General features: G+C 35.9%; 1 protein-coding gene across 4 annotated transcripts in view; it reads left to right on the forward strand.

Annotated features, from left to right (window-relative positions):
* The window catches only part of LOC100892305 (golgin subfamily A member 4), a 51707-nt gene extending 36543 nt beyond the window's left edge, over window positions 1-15164 (forward strand). For 2 of the 4 annotated variants that reach the window (XM_030990016.1, XM_030990017.1), the window contains 10 exons: window positions 126-325; window positions 942-1072; window positions 1647-1865; window positions 2287-2394; window positions 3506-3596; window positions 4113-4174; window positions 4759-4806; window positions 5043-5132; window positions 8302-8357; window positions 11620-15164. In XM_030990016.1, the coding sequence (XP_030845876.1) occupies window positions 126-325; window positions 942-1072; window positions 1647-1865; window positions 2287-2394; window positions 3506-3596; window positions 4113-4174; window positions 4759-4806; window positions 5043-5132; window positions 8302-8357; window positions 11620-11956 (1342 nt within the window). In that variant the 3' untranslated portion in view covers window positions 11957-15164. Of the gene's footprint in view, window positions 1-125; window positions 326-941; window positions 1073-1646; window positions 1866-2286; window positions 2395-3505; window positions 3597-4112; window positions 4175-4758; window positions 4807-5042; window positions 5133-8301; window positions 8358-9185; window positions 9221-11619 lie in introns of all 4 variants that reach the window. The other 2 variants (XM_030990019.1, XM_030990018.1) reach the window with 2 other exon arrangements.
* Window positions 15165-15228: the final 64 nt, after the last annotated feature.

A 15228-nucleotide genomic window follows, 5' to 3' on the forward strand; every position in this document is an offset into this window, starting at 1 on the left:
TTTGTGAGCATGTATCCAGTATTAGTCTCAGTGGGTTTTACAATTTTATACAAGTGACCTGCGCATGCACAGATTGTATCTACGAACTGGTCTGTTACAGTGATCTTTGATGTTTGTCTTTATAGTGAGGACCACAAGTCTGAAGTGACCGAGCTCACCCTGATGCAGGAGCGCACACTAAGCAACCTGCAGAAGGAGCAGGAGGAACAGATCACCAGGAAGGAGGAGGAACTCAACTCAAACCTCAAGAAGATCCTCAGAGAAATGAATATCAAGATGGCCGAGAAGGAGAAAGAGATGGATACCATGATGAGGGCAGCAGTCAGTGAGTAACATTTTCCTGACCCCTACTGGGCCGCAGTTTTTATTTAAAGCGGGACTGCACTACTTGTAGCTACTTGCGCCCTCTGTATAGCAGACAATGCCTAAGTGGTACCCGTTGGTACCCCATGATCCCCTTTTTCTTATTTTTATTGAGAGCTGATTCGATAAGATAACCACCTGTCAGGGACCATGCAGGGAGGTCTAATCCCTCCTGGCCAAACTAGTGTAGACATGCTTTAATATTTGTCATAAATGAATTTGTAACAGTTAAAAATTCAAATTGAAATGCTGCTTCATTTTATTAATTGGGCATAATGTACCTTCCATGGATATAGACCTGATGACATTATACATGTACTTGTATTGTTAACTGTTGAATGATTGTGAATGGCTTATCTTTCTGGATGAAAAACAAAAGCCTTCTTTAATAGTCCATTTCATTCACCATCCCTACCTTTTGAGATCAATATCAATCGCAACTATGTACATAAGAAATAGAGGATTTCAAACTTGCGATCAATTAGAGGACTTGCAATTGATTTGGATCTATCGCAACTCTTGATAAGACGGCCCTGTACTCTACTTTATCCTTAATTTTCTTTACTTGTGATGTGCAGATAAAGGTCAGACCATTGAAGAGAGGATGGAGAGGGAGCACATGCAGATCACCCGTGAGCTGCAGGTTCAGCTAGATGAACAGTCCGGAGAACTAGAGACGATCAGCGAGAAATATGAAGAACAGCTCAGCGTAAGTTCATGAGGGTGACGATGATGAGGAGGAGGAGGAGTAGTAGGGTGGTGGTGGTGGTGGTGGTGATGATGGTAGTAGTGGTGGTGATGGTGGTGATGATGGTGATTGTGATGATTTTGATAATGGTGATGCTGGTGATGATGATGTTGGTGTTGATGTTGATGAGTTGCAGGTTCAGCTAGATGAACAGTCCGGAGAACTAGAGACAATCAGTGAGAAATATGAGGAACAGCTCAGCTTAAGTTCATGAGCGTGGTGGGGAGGGGGTGGTGGTGGTGGTGGTGGTGGTGGTGGTGGTGGTGGTGGTGATGATGATGATGATGGTGAAAAGCTGTAAATTTGATAAACAATTTGATGACGGTGCCTTATGAAGAGTACATCTACATGACATGTCCATTATATTAATGAAATATGGAAGCTTGACTTCTCATATTCTGCATGCTCAGGATATACATACATCCATACGTATTGATGTTTATATAGCACCTTTACATAAACATGCTCAAAGCGCTTTACATTAGTAAATAAAACAGAATACTTATTTTGCTCTCCATGATTATCTGTTTTCCAGGTTAAGAAGGAGGAGAAGGACAAGATGCGAGCAGAGTATGACGAGCGGATATCATCCATGAACATCGACCACCAGGCTGAGATCAATGAGATGGAGTTCCGTGTAGAGCATCAGGAGAGTCAGCATCAGAATGAGCTGTCAGATTTAGAGGCCAGGCTTAGGAACGAGATGGAAGATGTGAAGGCTAAACTTCAAGAGGAGATTGCTATCATGCAACAGGTTTGTGATAAGACTGTTAGTCGTGAGAGTGATGGAATTATACATGTATGGATGGATAAATAGAAAGAAAGATGAATAAATGGAGGGATGTGCGCGTGGAAGGGCTGATCAAAGGGAAAATCAGACTTGGAAGCGAGGCTTAGGAAAGAAATGGAAGATGTCAAGCCTTAAATTCAAAGGAGATTGCCGTAGTTAGTTAATTAATTGTCTGACTTAGTGATTGGTTTGATGAGTGGCTGATTGATTGATCAACTGAAAGATTGATAACACTATTGATGGATCGACTGATAGGGTTGGTTGATTGATTGATGGATGAATGGATTTATTGATAAAAATCAAATATGTGTGTGTCATGAACGTACATGTTCGTAGTAGCACTGTTAATTTGTTTTTCTTCTTATTTCTTGTTTTGTTCTTGTAGGTAAGCCTTCCTACTAGTCTTCACTACTTAGACCCAGTCTCTATGTCACAGAGTGATGGGGAAGGTTTAACAAGTCATGACATTGAACTTCAGAATGTCCAGTTACAGGTAAGTTCAATTTCAAGTTCAAATTTTATTTATCTTTCTTTCATAACACACATTACAAATATGACATGAATATAACAAGTTGACAGAATATGGCGTTACAATAGAATTACGAGGTGACCTTGGTTGAAAGCAGGGCTTGTGTAATTAAGGTCCCTCATGAGTAGCTTATGAGTATGTCCTAAATGAACAAACCTGTCAGATAAGAATTCTTCATACATTGAGTGTTATCATAGGTATGATCTTCCTTCTATTCAATGTATCTGTGAGTAGATCTGATTATGTACCTCTGGAACCAAATTCGAACTCTGGTTCTATCATAGGCAGATCTCAGTCATGATCATTATGCCCATCTCTGGGTAGAGTAATAATTTCTTAAGCTCTTTGAAGTGCATAGGGACGTTATACTCGACCCAGGTGAGGTAAATGGGTACCTGGCAGGAAGTAATTCCTTGAAATGCTAGAGCGTGTAATGGCAGCTAGACTAAAGCCGGGGTAATAATAAATGCGCCTCGAAATAGAATTTCTAGATACACTGTAGACGGCGCTATAGAAATGCCTATAATTATTATTAATTATTATATACTGTATAACATGATATGCGCTATACAAGCAATGAATATTATTATCTCAGTCATGATCATTAGGCCCATGCCAATTCATTCTGTAATGAAACAAACATAAAACAAAAATAATTTAAATTAAACCAAATATATGTAGTCATGGATGTGATGGAAGTACTTCTTCATTTCATTTCAAAATTGTCTCAATCTATGATCATACCATTAATTCATTTCTTGATGGTTGATTTATAAATGCAGATCATAATACTTGAATTCTTTTAGTGTTATTTGAATAATGACAGATTCCTTTAATTGTACATGCTTCAATGAAAAACAATTTTCAAGGGAAACAAAAAAATGTGGTCTTTGTAGAAAGGTGGTCACTTAAAGCAGGTTTGACTGTACCATTGATTAATTTCTTAATGATTGATTTGTAAATGCAGATCATAATACTTGAATTCTTCTAATATTATTTGTATGATGACGAATGAAATACTTTCTTCAGGTTTTTTTTCTCCATCATAACATGTTTTAACCATTGTTGATTACAGGCTGAATCCCAACAGCTGAGAGGATTACTAGCGGAGGTGAAGCTCAAAGAGAAGAGGTTGGAAGCAGAGCTTATATCGTTGCGTGGAGGTGGTAAGTTTTCAGAGGAGTGTTTCACAAAGACTAAGATTGATTTTAAGTTGGACTTAACTATGGCAGTCCTCCTCCTCCTCCTCCTTCTCCTCCTCCTCCTCCTTCTCCTCATTCTCCTCCTTCTCCTCCTCCTCCTCCTCATTCTCCTCCTCCTCCTCCTCCTCCTCCTCCTCCTCCTCCTCCTCCTCCTCCTCCTCCTCCTCCTCCTCCTCTCCTCCTCCTCCTCCTCCTCCTCCTCCTCCCCTCCTCCCCTCCTCCTCCTCCTCCTTCTCCTCCTCCTCCTCTTCCTCCTCCTCCTCCTCCTCCTCTCCTCCTCCTCCTCCTCCTCCTCCTTCTCCTCCTCCTCCTCCTTCTCCTCCTCCTTCTCCTCCTCCTCCTCATTTTCCATCCTCTCTTCCTCCTCTTCCTTCTTTTCCTCGTAGTCACTATCCTATGCAATCCTGTATGATGATAAGATGGATGAGATGTGATTGAAAGAGCACTGAATTAATTACTTTTGTTTTTCTTGCTGACCAGGTGGAGGGGCTAACAGCATGGTCAAGACTGGTCCTGTCCTTGCTGAGGCTACTGAAATTGAGGTAAAACATTTTGTTTCAGTTTGTTTGTTTTTTGTTTTTTGTAGAGAGTATGTCAGTAAATATCTAGAAAGATGTCAAATTAAAATGTCCAAGTTCTCTGACACTTCTATGAAAGAGAGATATAGAGAGAGAGAGAGAGAGAGAGAGAGAGAGAGAGAGAGAGGGGGATATATATATATATATATAGAGAGAGAGAGAGAGAGAGAGAGAGAGAGAGAGAGAGAGATATCTCTATATATATATATATATATATATACAGAGAGAGAGAGAGAGAGAGAGAGAGATACAGATACACAGACAGACAGACTAAGACAGAAAATGGAAATGAAGAGAACAGATGAAAGAGAATGGGATGGAGAGACAGACAGACAGACAAAGAAAGAGAGATGAAAAGAAGGGAAAAAAGAAATGAGCAGACAAAATGTAGATGCCATAGACTAGGAGAGAGAGACAGACAGACAGACAGACTGAGACATAGAAATAGAATGAAAATAAAAGACATAAGTGAAGGGTTGGAGAGAAAGACAAATGATGGAGTTACATAATAGTGTTAATGATAATTTATCTTTCTTTTCTTATTGCAGTACCTGAAGAAAGTTCTCTATGAGTACATGATGGGCAGAGAAACTAAGGTGAGACTTTGAAGTAGAAGATAAATATGTTCCAGGATTTAATGAGGGCTTCATACAATAAATTGGATCAAGTACACGCACATGTATGTACCTAGATTAAAAATTCAACATTGATAGAATATATATAAATACATGTATTTTCCATTTACATATAAGTTTATGAATTAAATTTGATAATTATAACTTATAATTTGCTGATATTAAATTCCCTTCTTGCCTTTTCACCCATTAAACAGACAATGGCTAAAGTGATAGCTGCGGTGGTGAAGTTTTCACGAGAGCAGACTGATAATATTATAGCAAAGGAAGAGCAAAAACAAGGGCTGGTAAGATCAAATATCTATTGTCTTGTAGAGCTTTTTTTTATCTTTTACATGTATGTAATGATAAAGGTTAATGTACTGGTAGAGTGCTTTTCATTCGCACAGGTAATAATGATATTGGGTGCTTGTATAGCACTTATATCTGTCAGACTTGACTTTCAAGGCGCTCCCGATTATTACCCTGGCTTTAGCAAGGCAGCCATTACGGCGCTGTAGCAATTCAAGGACTAATTCCTGCCAGGTACCCATTTACATCACCTGGGTTAAATGTGGCGAATGTAGACCAATGCCTTGCCAAAGGACAGTAGTGTCGCAGCGGGACTCGAACCACTGACCTTGTGATCGACAGTCCCGTGAGGTATCCACTCGACCACGTCACTTCTACATGTACATGTATGGAACATATTATATCTACATTTGCCCCTCTCCACCCAGGTGTAGTAAATGGGTAACAGGTAGGAATTTATTTATTTTATGCTCTGAGCGCCTTAGAGCAGCAGTGCTAAAGCCAGGGTAATCCTACTTTGTAGGCGCCATGAGCATCCCCTGGATGTACATGTATACATGTATGTGTGCAATACAAATGTAGCTATTTTGATTTTTACTATTATTTATAGTTTAGTTTACCTGTTTAGTATTGATAGTTTAGTATTGCTTGAAATAAAGTAGAAACTCTAACACCGAGTCTCACCAAATTCTATGGAACAATACATGCATTCACGCCTGACACAGTGTGAGAACGTCTCATTTATTCCAAGCAATACTGTACCTGTCTATATGCCTGAATGTTTTTATGTCGTTGAGTAAAACTTATATGTCATACATTAATTGCTTTTATAGAAGTCAAACTGTAGAGCTCTTATCAGTGCGATGAGGAACAGTTATCAACTAAATTATTCATACCCCTTATAAGTTTGATGTTTTCTGTGTTTTTCGTAACTCAAGAATGAAAGGTGGACTGGTTAAATTATGACCTTTGTTGAATACTTTAAGTTGTAAGCTTTATTATGTCACATTCTGAAGAAACATAAGCTGGGACAAATAAAAAAATTATAATAATATTAAGGGCATGATTAATTTAGTTGATAACTGTTCCTCATCGCACTCATAGGAGCACTACGGTTTGACTTGTATATAAAAAGCAATTTATGTAAAACTATGCAATTTAATTTTAAGATTTGTGGAAATTTGCCTATCTCCTTACCAATGTGCTAATATATGTACATATTTACCTGTATGTACACTGTATGTAAGTTACAATAAACTTTCATGTGTTTGTTTGTGGATCCTATGTAAAATGAGTTTGTTATCCTTTCTAACATTTACGACTAACCCATTCTAAACTGGTTTGTTTTACCCTCCTAATTAATCAGGACCCCATACATGATAACACAACATTCAAGGACGATTAAAGGTGGAATAACAGAATCATTTTGACTCTTTCTTTCAAATTTAGCCATCCATCATTTATATCCTACAAAATATAAAATATGCTCTTCCAAATTTCGAGTAGAGTAGTATGAAATGAACTTCATTTACTGAATGTGCATTTTGAAACTTTTATTGGGATGTCCTCAAAAGGACGTTAACTCTGTATATGAATTAACGCCCATTCTTGAAGGAATAATATACATTGATGTTATTGTAAAAGACAGGGTGTACGAATGAGAAAATATTCCCATGGAAGTCATACGTGTATATTTATATTGCCTGACACAACTTGAGTCCTGCACATACACTGACTGTTCCGATATATAATGTAAGAAAAGATGTACCTGTTGTAATGTATTGGAAGGAAAAAGTACACATGTACATGTACAGTATACATGCAGCATTGGGACTAACCCTTCACGACACAATTTATTTTTAGGGCTGAATCGATCACAAATGTAATGTCTCTGAAAACTATTGAAAGTGTTGAAAAGTATTAAAAAATTGCACATTTTGATCAAAAACAATAATATTTAATCTTTGACAATTTAAGGATTTCAAAATTTATTTTCCCTTTTTTTAAGTTTCTGGCATCAAACACATTGTAGTCATGCAATAAAATTGGATGCAGTTGCACTCGTGCATCTGGCATATATTTGTAGGGCTCCAAAGCAAAAGTTATTGAACCAAACCACAAAATGTGGAATGATTTCTTGAAATGGTTAACTCATGTACACTCGATGCTGCTTGAAACATTTCATCTCTGCCATTTGATTTTATCATAATTTTGATTTCCTCTTTTTATTATTTATGCATTGTCTGTAATGACTTCTTTGATTTTCTTTTAGTTTCACCCTTCTTCGTGAACATGGGACGTATTGGGGAGTTTGATAAACATGGTATGCATCTCATAGACGAAGCATGAATGTGCAAAAGAAAAAAACTAGACCACTTTTGAATATCAAGCTTGTAATTTGTTTATGTTGCCGATAAATAATTCTTCCTAAATAAACAGGAACTATTTGATTTTGTCTCCTTTTGGTCACATTTAGGGATGGGGCTCTTGCAAAAAAATCCATAGATTGTGAATTTCTCAGTCCCTTGGTTACATTGTACATTAATTTCTCTTTTAATTAAAACGATGATGTTATATTTTGATGTTTGTCTGCTTTTGGGTTGTATTGAGGGATAGGGATCATGTGAATAGATTCATAAATCATGGGAACTTCTCAATATCTTTCTTACCCTTATTTTACTTCTCATCAATATTCTTTTTATTAGTTGTTCATGCATGACTTTCAATCTTGTGTGTTCTAGTCCACTAGACTGTAATTTCTCACACCATTTGTATTTTGCATACTAATGTATGTGAACATGTATATTCACAAGGGGGATACAAGGTCATTGATAAAGCTTACGTGTATGTTCTATATGTATAGCATTTCTTTACTGGTACACTTTCTTGTGCAGTCTCAACTAGTCTTCCCTGTATTGAAAACTTGTGTTCATCATTATACTATTGTGTAATTAGGAACTGGCAAATTTACATTCAAATTCACAGTTCACACTTCAACATTAGACAGCTGTACCTAAGGGACGCGGTAGCTTTGGTTGTGTTTTTCTTACGGCATACATGTATGTGTGTTTTTATTGTATCATTTGCTTGACCTCAGAATGTTTCTTGTGTGTACTCATCTTGAAATACATGACACTATTAAACCCTAATCCTGGTGTTTTCTAGGTCCCTGATCATGTATGTAGTACTGTGAGCCGAAGACTCTCCCGCAACTATAACTTGTGAGTGATTGGATGGTGCATGTTGAATGCAAACAATGCATTCAAATGGAATGCAGGATGACATAATACATTCAAATAGAATGAAGTGAATCTACACTATGCATTCAAACGGAATGAAGTGAATGGAAATTTCTAAGAGAATGCATTCATCTTCAGTGAAAGGAAGCTGCTCACAGAACATGTTTAGATTTATGGAAAGCAGGTTTCCCTTTGACTGTGTTTAAGAGGAATCATTTGAATGCAGGTTGCACATTCAAATAGTGTCCATTGAATGTACATGTGCTCAGATTCCAGTCAGTGGTACAGTGCCACAGAGAATGCATTTGAATTGAATGCACGGAATGTAAACTGTGTTCAGAGAATACGTTCACAGGGAATCAAGACAAATAGGAATACATCCTGAGTATAATGTTAAAACCTATGTGCATGTGTATACTTTCTTATATTTATGTCTTTCCTTTCCTCTTCTTTTTCTTCATCAATTCATTGTTTTGTTTTGTTTTGTTTTTTAATGTTTTGTCACAGCTTTTTCTTCAAGATCATTTTTAGATATATTCATTTTGATTGTAATTGAATGTGCATGGCTATATATATTTATACTATGATTGTTATTTTATGTTATTGGATACATTCTTTTTCCTACATCATGTATCTATATTTGATTATACCTCTTTTCATGGTTGATATTGAGATCAATGGTTTTTTTTCTCCTCACTTTCTTACCTTTATTTTTGTTTCTATTTGAGCTTTGTCTTAATTTATGTTTTCATATGTTTTATTTGATGTTCTTTTTTATTTCTTGACTTCATTTCCCCCCTCATTGGACAGCTAGGAGTGACACAGAGTTAATTATTAAGGGCATGGTTAGTTATCTATATTTTCAGTTAATTTTTTTTGAACTCGCATGTGTGCATTGTGTAACAGAGGCATATCTAGGAGTATGTCCCCTCCCCCACCCCCCCCCCCCCCCTGGCCACCAGCTCAACCAAATCTTGCTTTCCTGATTTATGCACACACGTATAAAAAATGGATGACTTTTTTGTTATTGTGTACCCCTACCCCCAGCACCAGAAAAAAGTGAAGAACCCCCCTCTTGTGTTATATTTGTTTTTCCTTGCTGGTCACAAATTTGTTGGACTTTCCCAATCAAACAATCACGCCCCCATCCTTCAAAGTGACTCCCGGATATGTCACTGTATTTATTGACTTGAACTTATTGCACAGTATCCTCAGTAGGTGCAAATGTAATAGTATTAGAATTAAGACTTTTGATATTGCTTAAATTCCTCAGCACAGGGCTTTTGTGCCACAAGATGTCTTGCATAAATAGCCAGTTGAGAATAATAGATAAATGTAGGTACATACATGTACATAGTTACAGTATTAGAATTAGGTACTGTACATGTATACATGTAGTTGCTTCATATTAAGTAGCCTTTTCTTTAATCGAACTAATTCCATTATTTTTGTTATAATTGAGCAGTGCTGTTTATTAACATCAATAATTGAAATTAATGACAAGACTTTGATGTTAATGCTCTCTCTAGACACTTTCACTATGAACTATATATAATTTGGTACTAATGTGTGATGCAGATATAAACAACAATTTCTTTAGTATTTAGATTACACTGCTTGGAATAGATTTTCCTTTTTTTTTTCCGTCTGTCCTTTAATCACTTTTCAATCCTGTTCTAACTCTCTTCAATTACATTGCACAGGAAAACTGTGCGTAGAATTTGATCAAAGTGTCTGATGCTGATTAAGAACATCACAATATACTCATATATTTTGTATAATGGGCTATAGAAATGTAATTTATTATTATGGACAAATTTGATTCAAGAAATGAGTTTACTTTGTTCACAACATGAGAAATGTGGTTGTCAATCAGCAACATTTTTATCAATCGCTAAAGGCTTGCTCGTATATGACATGGCCAACCGCTACAAAAAGCAGACATCCATAATTATATTCAGAAGGGGAATTTCTATGACAAATCATATTCTTTGATATGAATATACTATTCAAAAGCCTGAGGTCCATACTGTTTTCATTCTCAAAATTGCACGATGCATCATACATGAAAATTAGTTCGTTCTCCACAATCAGTGGAGTAATGACCTGTTTTGGTAAGCTTTCACTAACTCTGCTGCAGGCTTCTTCAGACCTATGTCATAGCTGGTACTGTTGCTTATATGCAGTAGGTCTGAAGAAGATTTTCTCACGACAAGTGAAAGCGTTAATACCAAAACAAGTAATTATTCCATCGATTGTGAAGAAAGAATTAATTTTGAAGTGCATGATACGTCAAGTATACTCTTAACACTCTTATTATTACCATTTAAATTGCACAATATTCTTTTAGACATCATAGTGATGGTTCTTAATAGAAAGGCGTAAAAGTGATGGTTCTTAATAGAAAGGCGTAACAAATGATCTAAAGCTCTTTTGCTAAAACCACATCATTGTTTTTCTACAATGTCAAAAGACGGTGATATTACCCTATTTTTTTTTTTTTTGTAGGAATTTAAAAACAACACAGCTGCAGATCTCATGCATGCTCTACTGCCTCATATTGACATACATGTAACTCGTCATTTTTTATGTTATGACATAGTATAAGTTACATGAATATCTAGAACTTAACTCTGCCGACACTATTCATCTACATGACCCTACTTCTCATAGTACTCACTAAATAAACAGGAGTAGAAATCCAAGAATATGGGTAGCCACATTAGAAAGCACTTTCTTAAAGTGAAAATCCATGCTGAAATTGGTGGAAACCACTCCCAATTTAGTGAGAACCACTCTCAAATTAGTGAGGACCACTCTCAAATTAGTGGAAATCACTCTCAAATTAGTGGAAATTACTCTCAAATTAGTGGAAACAACTCTCAAATTTGTGAAAACCACTCTCAAATTAGTGGAAATTACTCTCAAATGAGTGGAAACCACTCTCAAATTGATGACAACCATTCTCAAATTAGTGGAAATTACTCTGAAATTCTTTGAAACCACTCTCAAATTAGTGAGAACACCACTCTCAAATTAGTGTAAACCACTCTCAAATTAGTGTAAACCACTCTCAAATTAGTGGAAACCGCTCTCAAAAGAGTCACTCAACTACTATTTTGGAGTGGATTTTCTGTAATTTGGAGTGAATTTGACTCCTAAAAATGAAATAGTAGACACCCTAACGCACTCTTGATGATACATGAACCATTGCTTATCATAATTCCTTTTGCAATCTTTTCAGGGGCGCCTGGCTACCCATTGATGACCGTGAACAAGTCCAGGAGGAGGGGCTCCTTGACTTCCAGATACCTGATGGAGCACCAGCAGGTGGTGGAGCCACAGGAGCAGGAGGAGGAGTGGTCAGTGAGGGAGCGGTGGTGCTTAGACGGAAGCGGTCATCGCGCCGGAAAGCTGGCGTCTGGAGAGGCAGCGCGGTGCTAAGCACCGACATCACCTCGTACTATAGCTGCAGAGAACACATCATGTTGATCGAAGAGATGCGCAGGTACTCGCAGCTCAGCGACTCCAGTAACGTTGAAGAAGAAGAGTTCAGACTCCACTCCAATGACTTCATGTGAAGCTAGCCGTGCTGGCTTCTATTCATCCTTTATTTATTAGCCATTGCCGATTGCTTCCTTTCTAATACATGTATCGCAGTCACGCCACCAAGCTAGCCATTAAAAAAATGATGACTCCACACCGACCGATTCCTGGCCATTGTCTCCTGTCGGTCTCCTGTCGGCCTCCTGCTGGTTTGCCATTGTTCCTGTCTGTGTGACTGAGTTATAAGAATGACCCTCATTCGTAATTTTGAGCTAATAAACTAGATTCAGAAAAGAGGATTCCATAGAAGTCCCATACATGTACCTCCATTCTATGACTATTTCCCCAAGCTTGTTCTAACTTTACTTGTGATGAGAAAAACTCCTGTTATATCTACTTATCTTTAATATCTCCAGGGCCTTTGTTAAGCCTATAAAGATAGTTGTCTAACATATACATGTACCTTTCGATGAGACAAATTTTCCTGGGAAACTCATCTCGATCATTGACAATCCTGAGAAGTAAAAAGGCATTTAAACTGTACCTGATCATTTATGCCCTTCTTCTTCTCATGAGCAAAAACACTGAGTTGTGAGCTTCCTTGGGGAAATATGTTTTTCAAATGTTACACTGATCCTTCTAATATATTGTCAATATTTCTCCTGTGGTAGTAGAATACTGTATGAATGCTTGTATCATTCCATTAGTAATCAAGTGTTTCTGACTGTATTACACATCTTATCAAGTGTGTATAAACGTAAATATGTTGTTTGGTGGGGTTTTTTTTAATTGCACATTCTAACTTATGATTTCAATCAATTTTAGTTTTTAATAGTCATAAGTTACACCGAAAAATGACAAATAATGTAATTTTTTGTCAATATACTAATATATTATTTTGCCATTACATAGTTTGATGAAATACTTATCACATACTTTGACTAGTAATTTTCAATGTTATTTTTCTGGATTTTTTTCTTTTTAATACATTGCCTCATAAATATGTTTGATTTCTAGCTTTTGATTTTTAAAAAAATTAATACATGCATGTATGTTTTGAAAATTGCTTCATTAATGCACCAAATAGCAGCTCATGTTAGCACCAATGTCAGGGGTAATCTTCCTAATGAGATTAGTAAAATGGGATTTTCAATGGATCAAACAGATCAAACATTTTCTATTTTTTTAAACATTTAGTGCCAAATTCTTCATGACTTCACTTTGGGTATAACTGTTTGTGCTTATGATTTTGGGCACTGTAACATTTCCAATGTCAAAAATACAAGAAGTACAGATAAATAATGATAAAACAGTAAACTTCTGCAACTAGTTGTCCACACATTCAATGCGAAGTATTCATGAATGTACATAATAGTTTTTTGACATTTTTATACAATATGAGTTTATTATACAGCTTGTAGTCGATTAGATAAAAGTGTATTGATTTACAGTGGCCCCGAATTCACAAAGGAGGTTTAACTTAACCCAGGGTTAAAACCCTCATTTTACATACCGGTAACCCATGGTTTAAAAATTAGTGCAAAATAAGCGTACCTTGCCTTGAGCGCATCTAATATTGAACCTCTGACTGTGTCACGCTTATTTTGCGCTAATTTTAGACCATAGGTTATGTAAATAGAGATTTTTACAGGGGTTAAATTTAAACCTCCTTTTGTGTATTCGGGCCATTGTGTTTGAGAAAGAGCAAATCTTCTTGTTTATTTCATTTATTGCCGTATCTACATAAGTATGTACATACAGAGTTTGCTCCTTATATATATTGAAATTTTATTTTATACCATGCGTACAAAGTTAATCTGTTACTGTATACTTAATACAATGCACATTCCGTTTTGCAAATATCTTTTGTTACCCCCCCCCCCCTCTCTCCTTATAAATTTTAGCTTGATGTGTTTAATCATTTACATGTGTATGTACAAGCGATTCTTCCTCAAAAGAAAATAAATATATCAACTTAACGCAATTTCAATCGCCTTGTGCGTCACCTATTGAAATGTGCGAACATGACTATCACGTTTCAGGTAATACAAACATGGTTTCTATGGGACATACAATAGGGTGTTGAAATCGCCCTTGAGTTCAATTTTCTAAAAATATAACGATTATGTTAAAGGCACTATAGCCCCTTAAAATGTCCAATTGTATCCTCAATGAAATATTCTCTCGACTATATTTAGTGTGTTGTCAGTTCATCTTTTTTATATTATTGTTTTTATTTTGTTTCAAAGAAGGTACGACTTCAAGTTGAATGAATTGTTTAGTATTATAAGAGGGTCATATCCTTAGCTTTTGTTACTATTTTGAAATACAATTGTATTCCCCGATGTATTCAAAGTTACTTGCATAACACTTCAATCTTGATTAGTTACGTGCCTATGAATAAACAGTTAATCTCAGAAAAGTCATCTTGATAACCGTCGACATTTACAGACAAATTTGTAGAATGAAATCCTCTTGTTATTCATATTTTACATTGAGTAGGTTGTAATGAAATTTGTATGGGAATTTGTGCATATTTCAAATTATATTTTTACAATGATTGGTGCAATTTTTCTTCTGTTTATAGATAAATTGAATACTCTAGATGAATTTACAATGTCATAAGAAAACAAGGAGGACTGGTTATTGTTTGTAAGGTAGTATGTTTTGACAGACAATATGGAAAGTAGCTGCTGGTGGATGGTTAAATGTGCATGATTATGTAAGTTTATTGTTTTTTAACACTATCCTATGTAAATGTAGGTCTTCTTTGTAATTCGCATGCTGGTTGAAAACTTCATGAACAATGACAACCCTGGCTCTCAACAGATGGTTAATCATATGATTTAATAATAATAATAATAATATTTAGTTTTTATATAGCGCTTAACAGTTATAATGATGTCAACAATTTCTAATAAACATAGTTAGTACCTTTATTTTCATCTAACCCATTTCAGAATTATTTATATGTATTGTTTTAAATTTGAAATAATTCTAGATGTTTTTTTTTCTGTGAAGCATGCAGATTTATATTTACGGGGTTTAGATCAGAAAGTATATGATTTGTTGCAGATTTTATATGATTTATTAGTAAATGTGATGGTTATATGGTTGTACGATATGAATGAATTGTAATTATAATTTTAAGACATTCGTGGGTAATTTGTTCGGGATGTATGAGAAGATATCTGGTATAATGACAATTCTTGATTAAATTGACAGAAATAGTACAAATGTAAATGTAGTTTCAATGTATTTCTTTGGTTCGTTTTGTAAAAGCTTTTGGCTAGATTTCTAAGAGGCG

The sequence above is a fragment of the Strongylocentrotus purpuratus genome, unplaced genomic scaffold (genome assembly GCF_000002235.5).
Source record: "Strongylocentrotus purpuratus isolate Spur 01 unplaced genomic scaffold, Spur_5.0 spur5_scaffold_19, whole genome shotgun sequence".
Classification (NCBI taxonomy): Eukaryota; Metazoa; Echinodermata; class Echinoidea; order Camarodonta; family Strongylocentrotidae; genus Strongylocentrotus; species Strongylocentrotus purpuratus.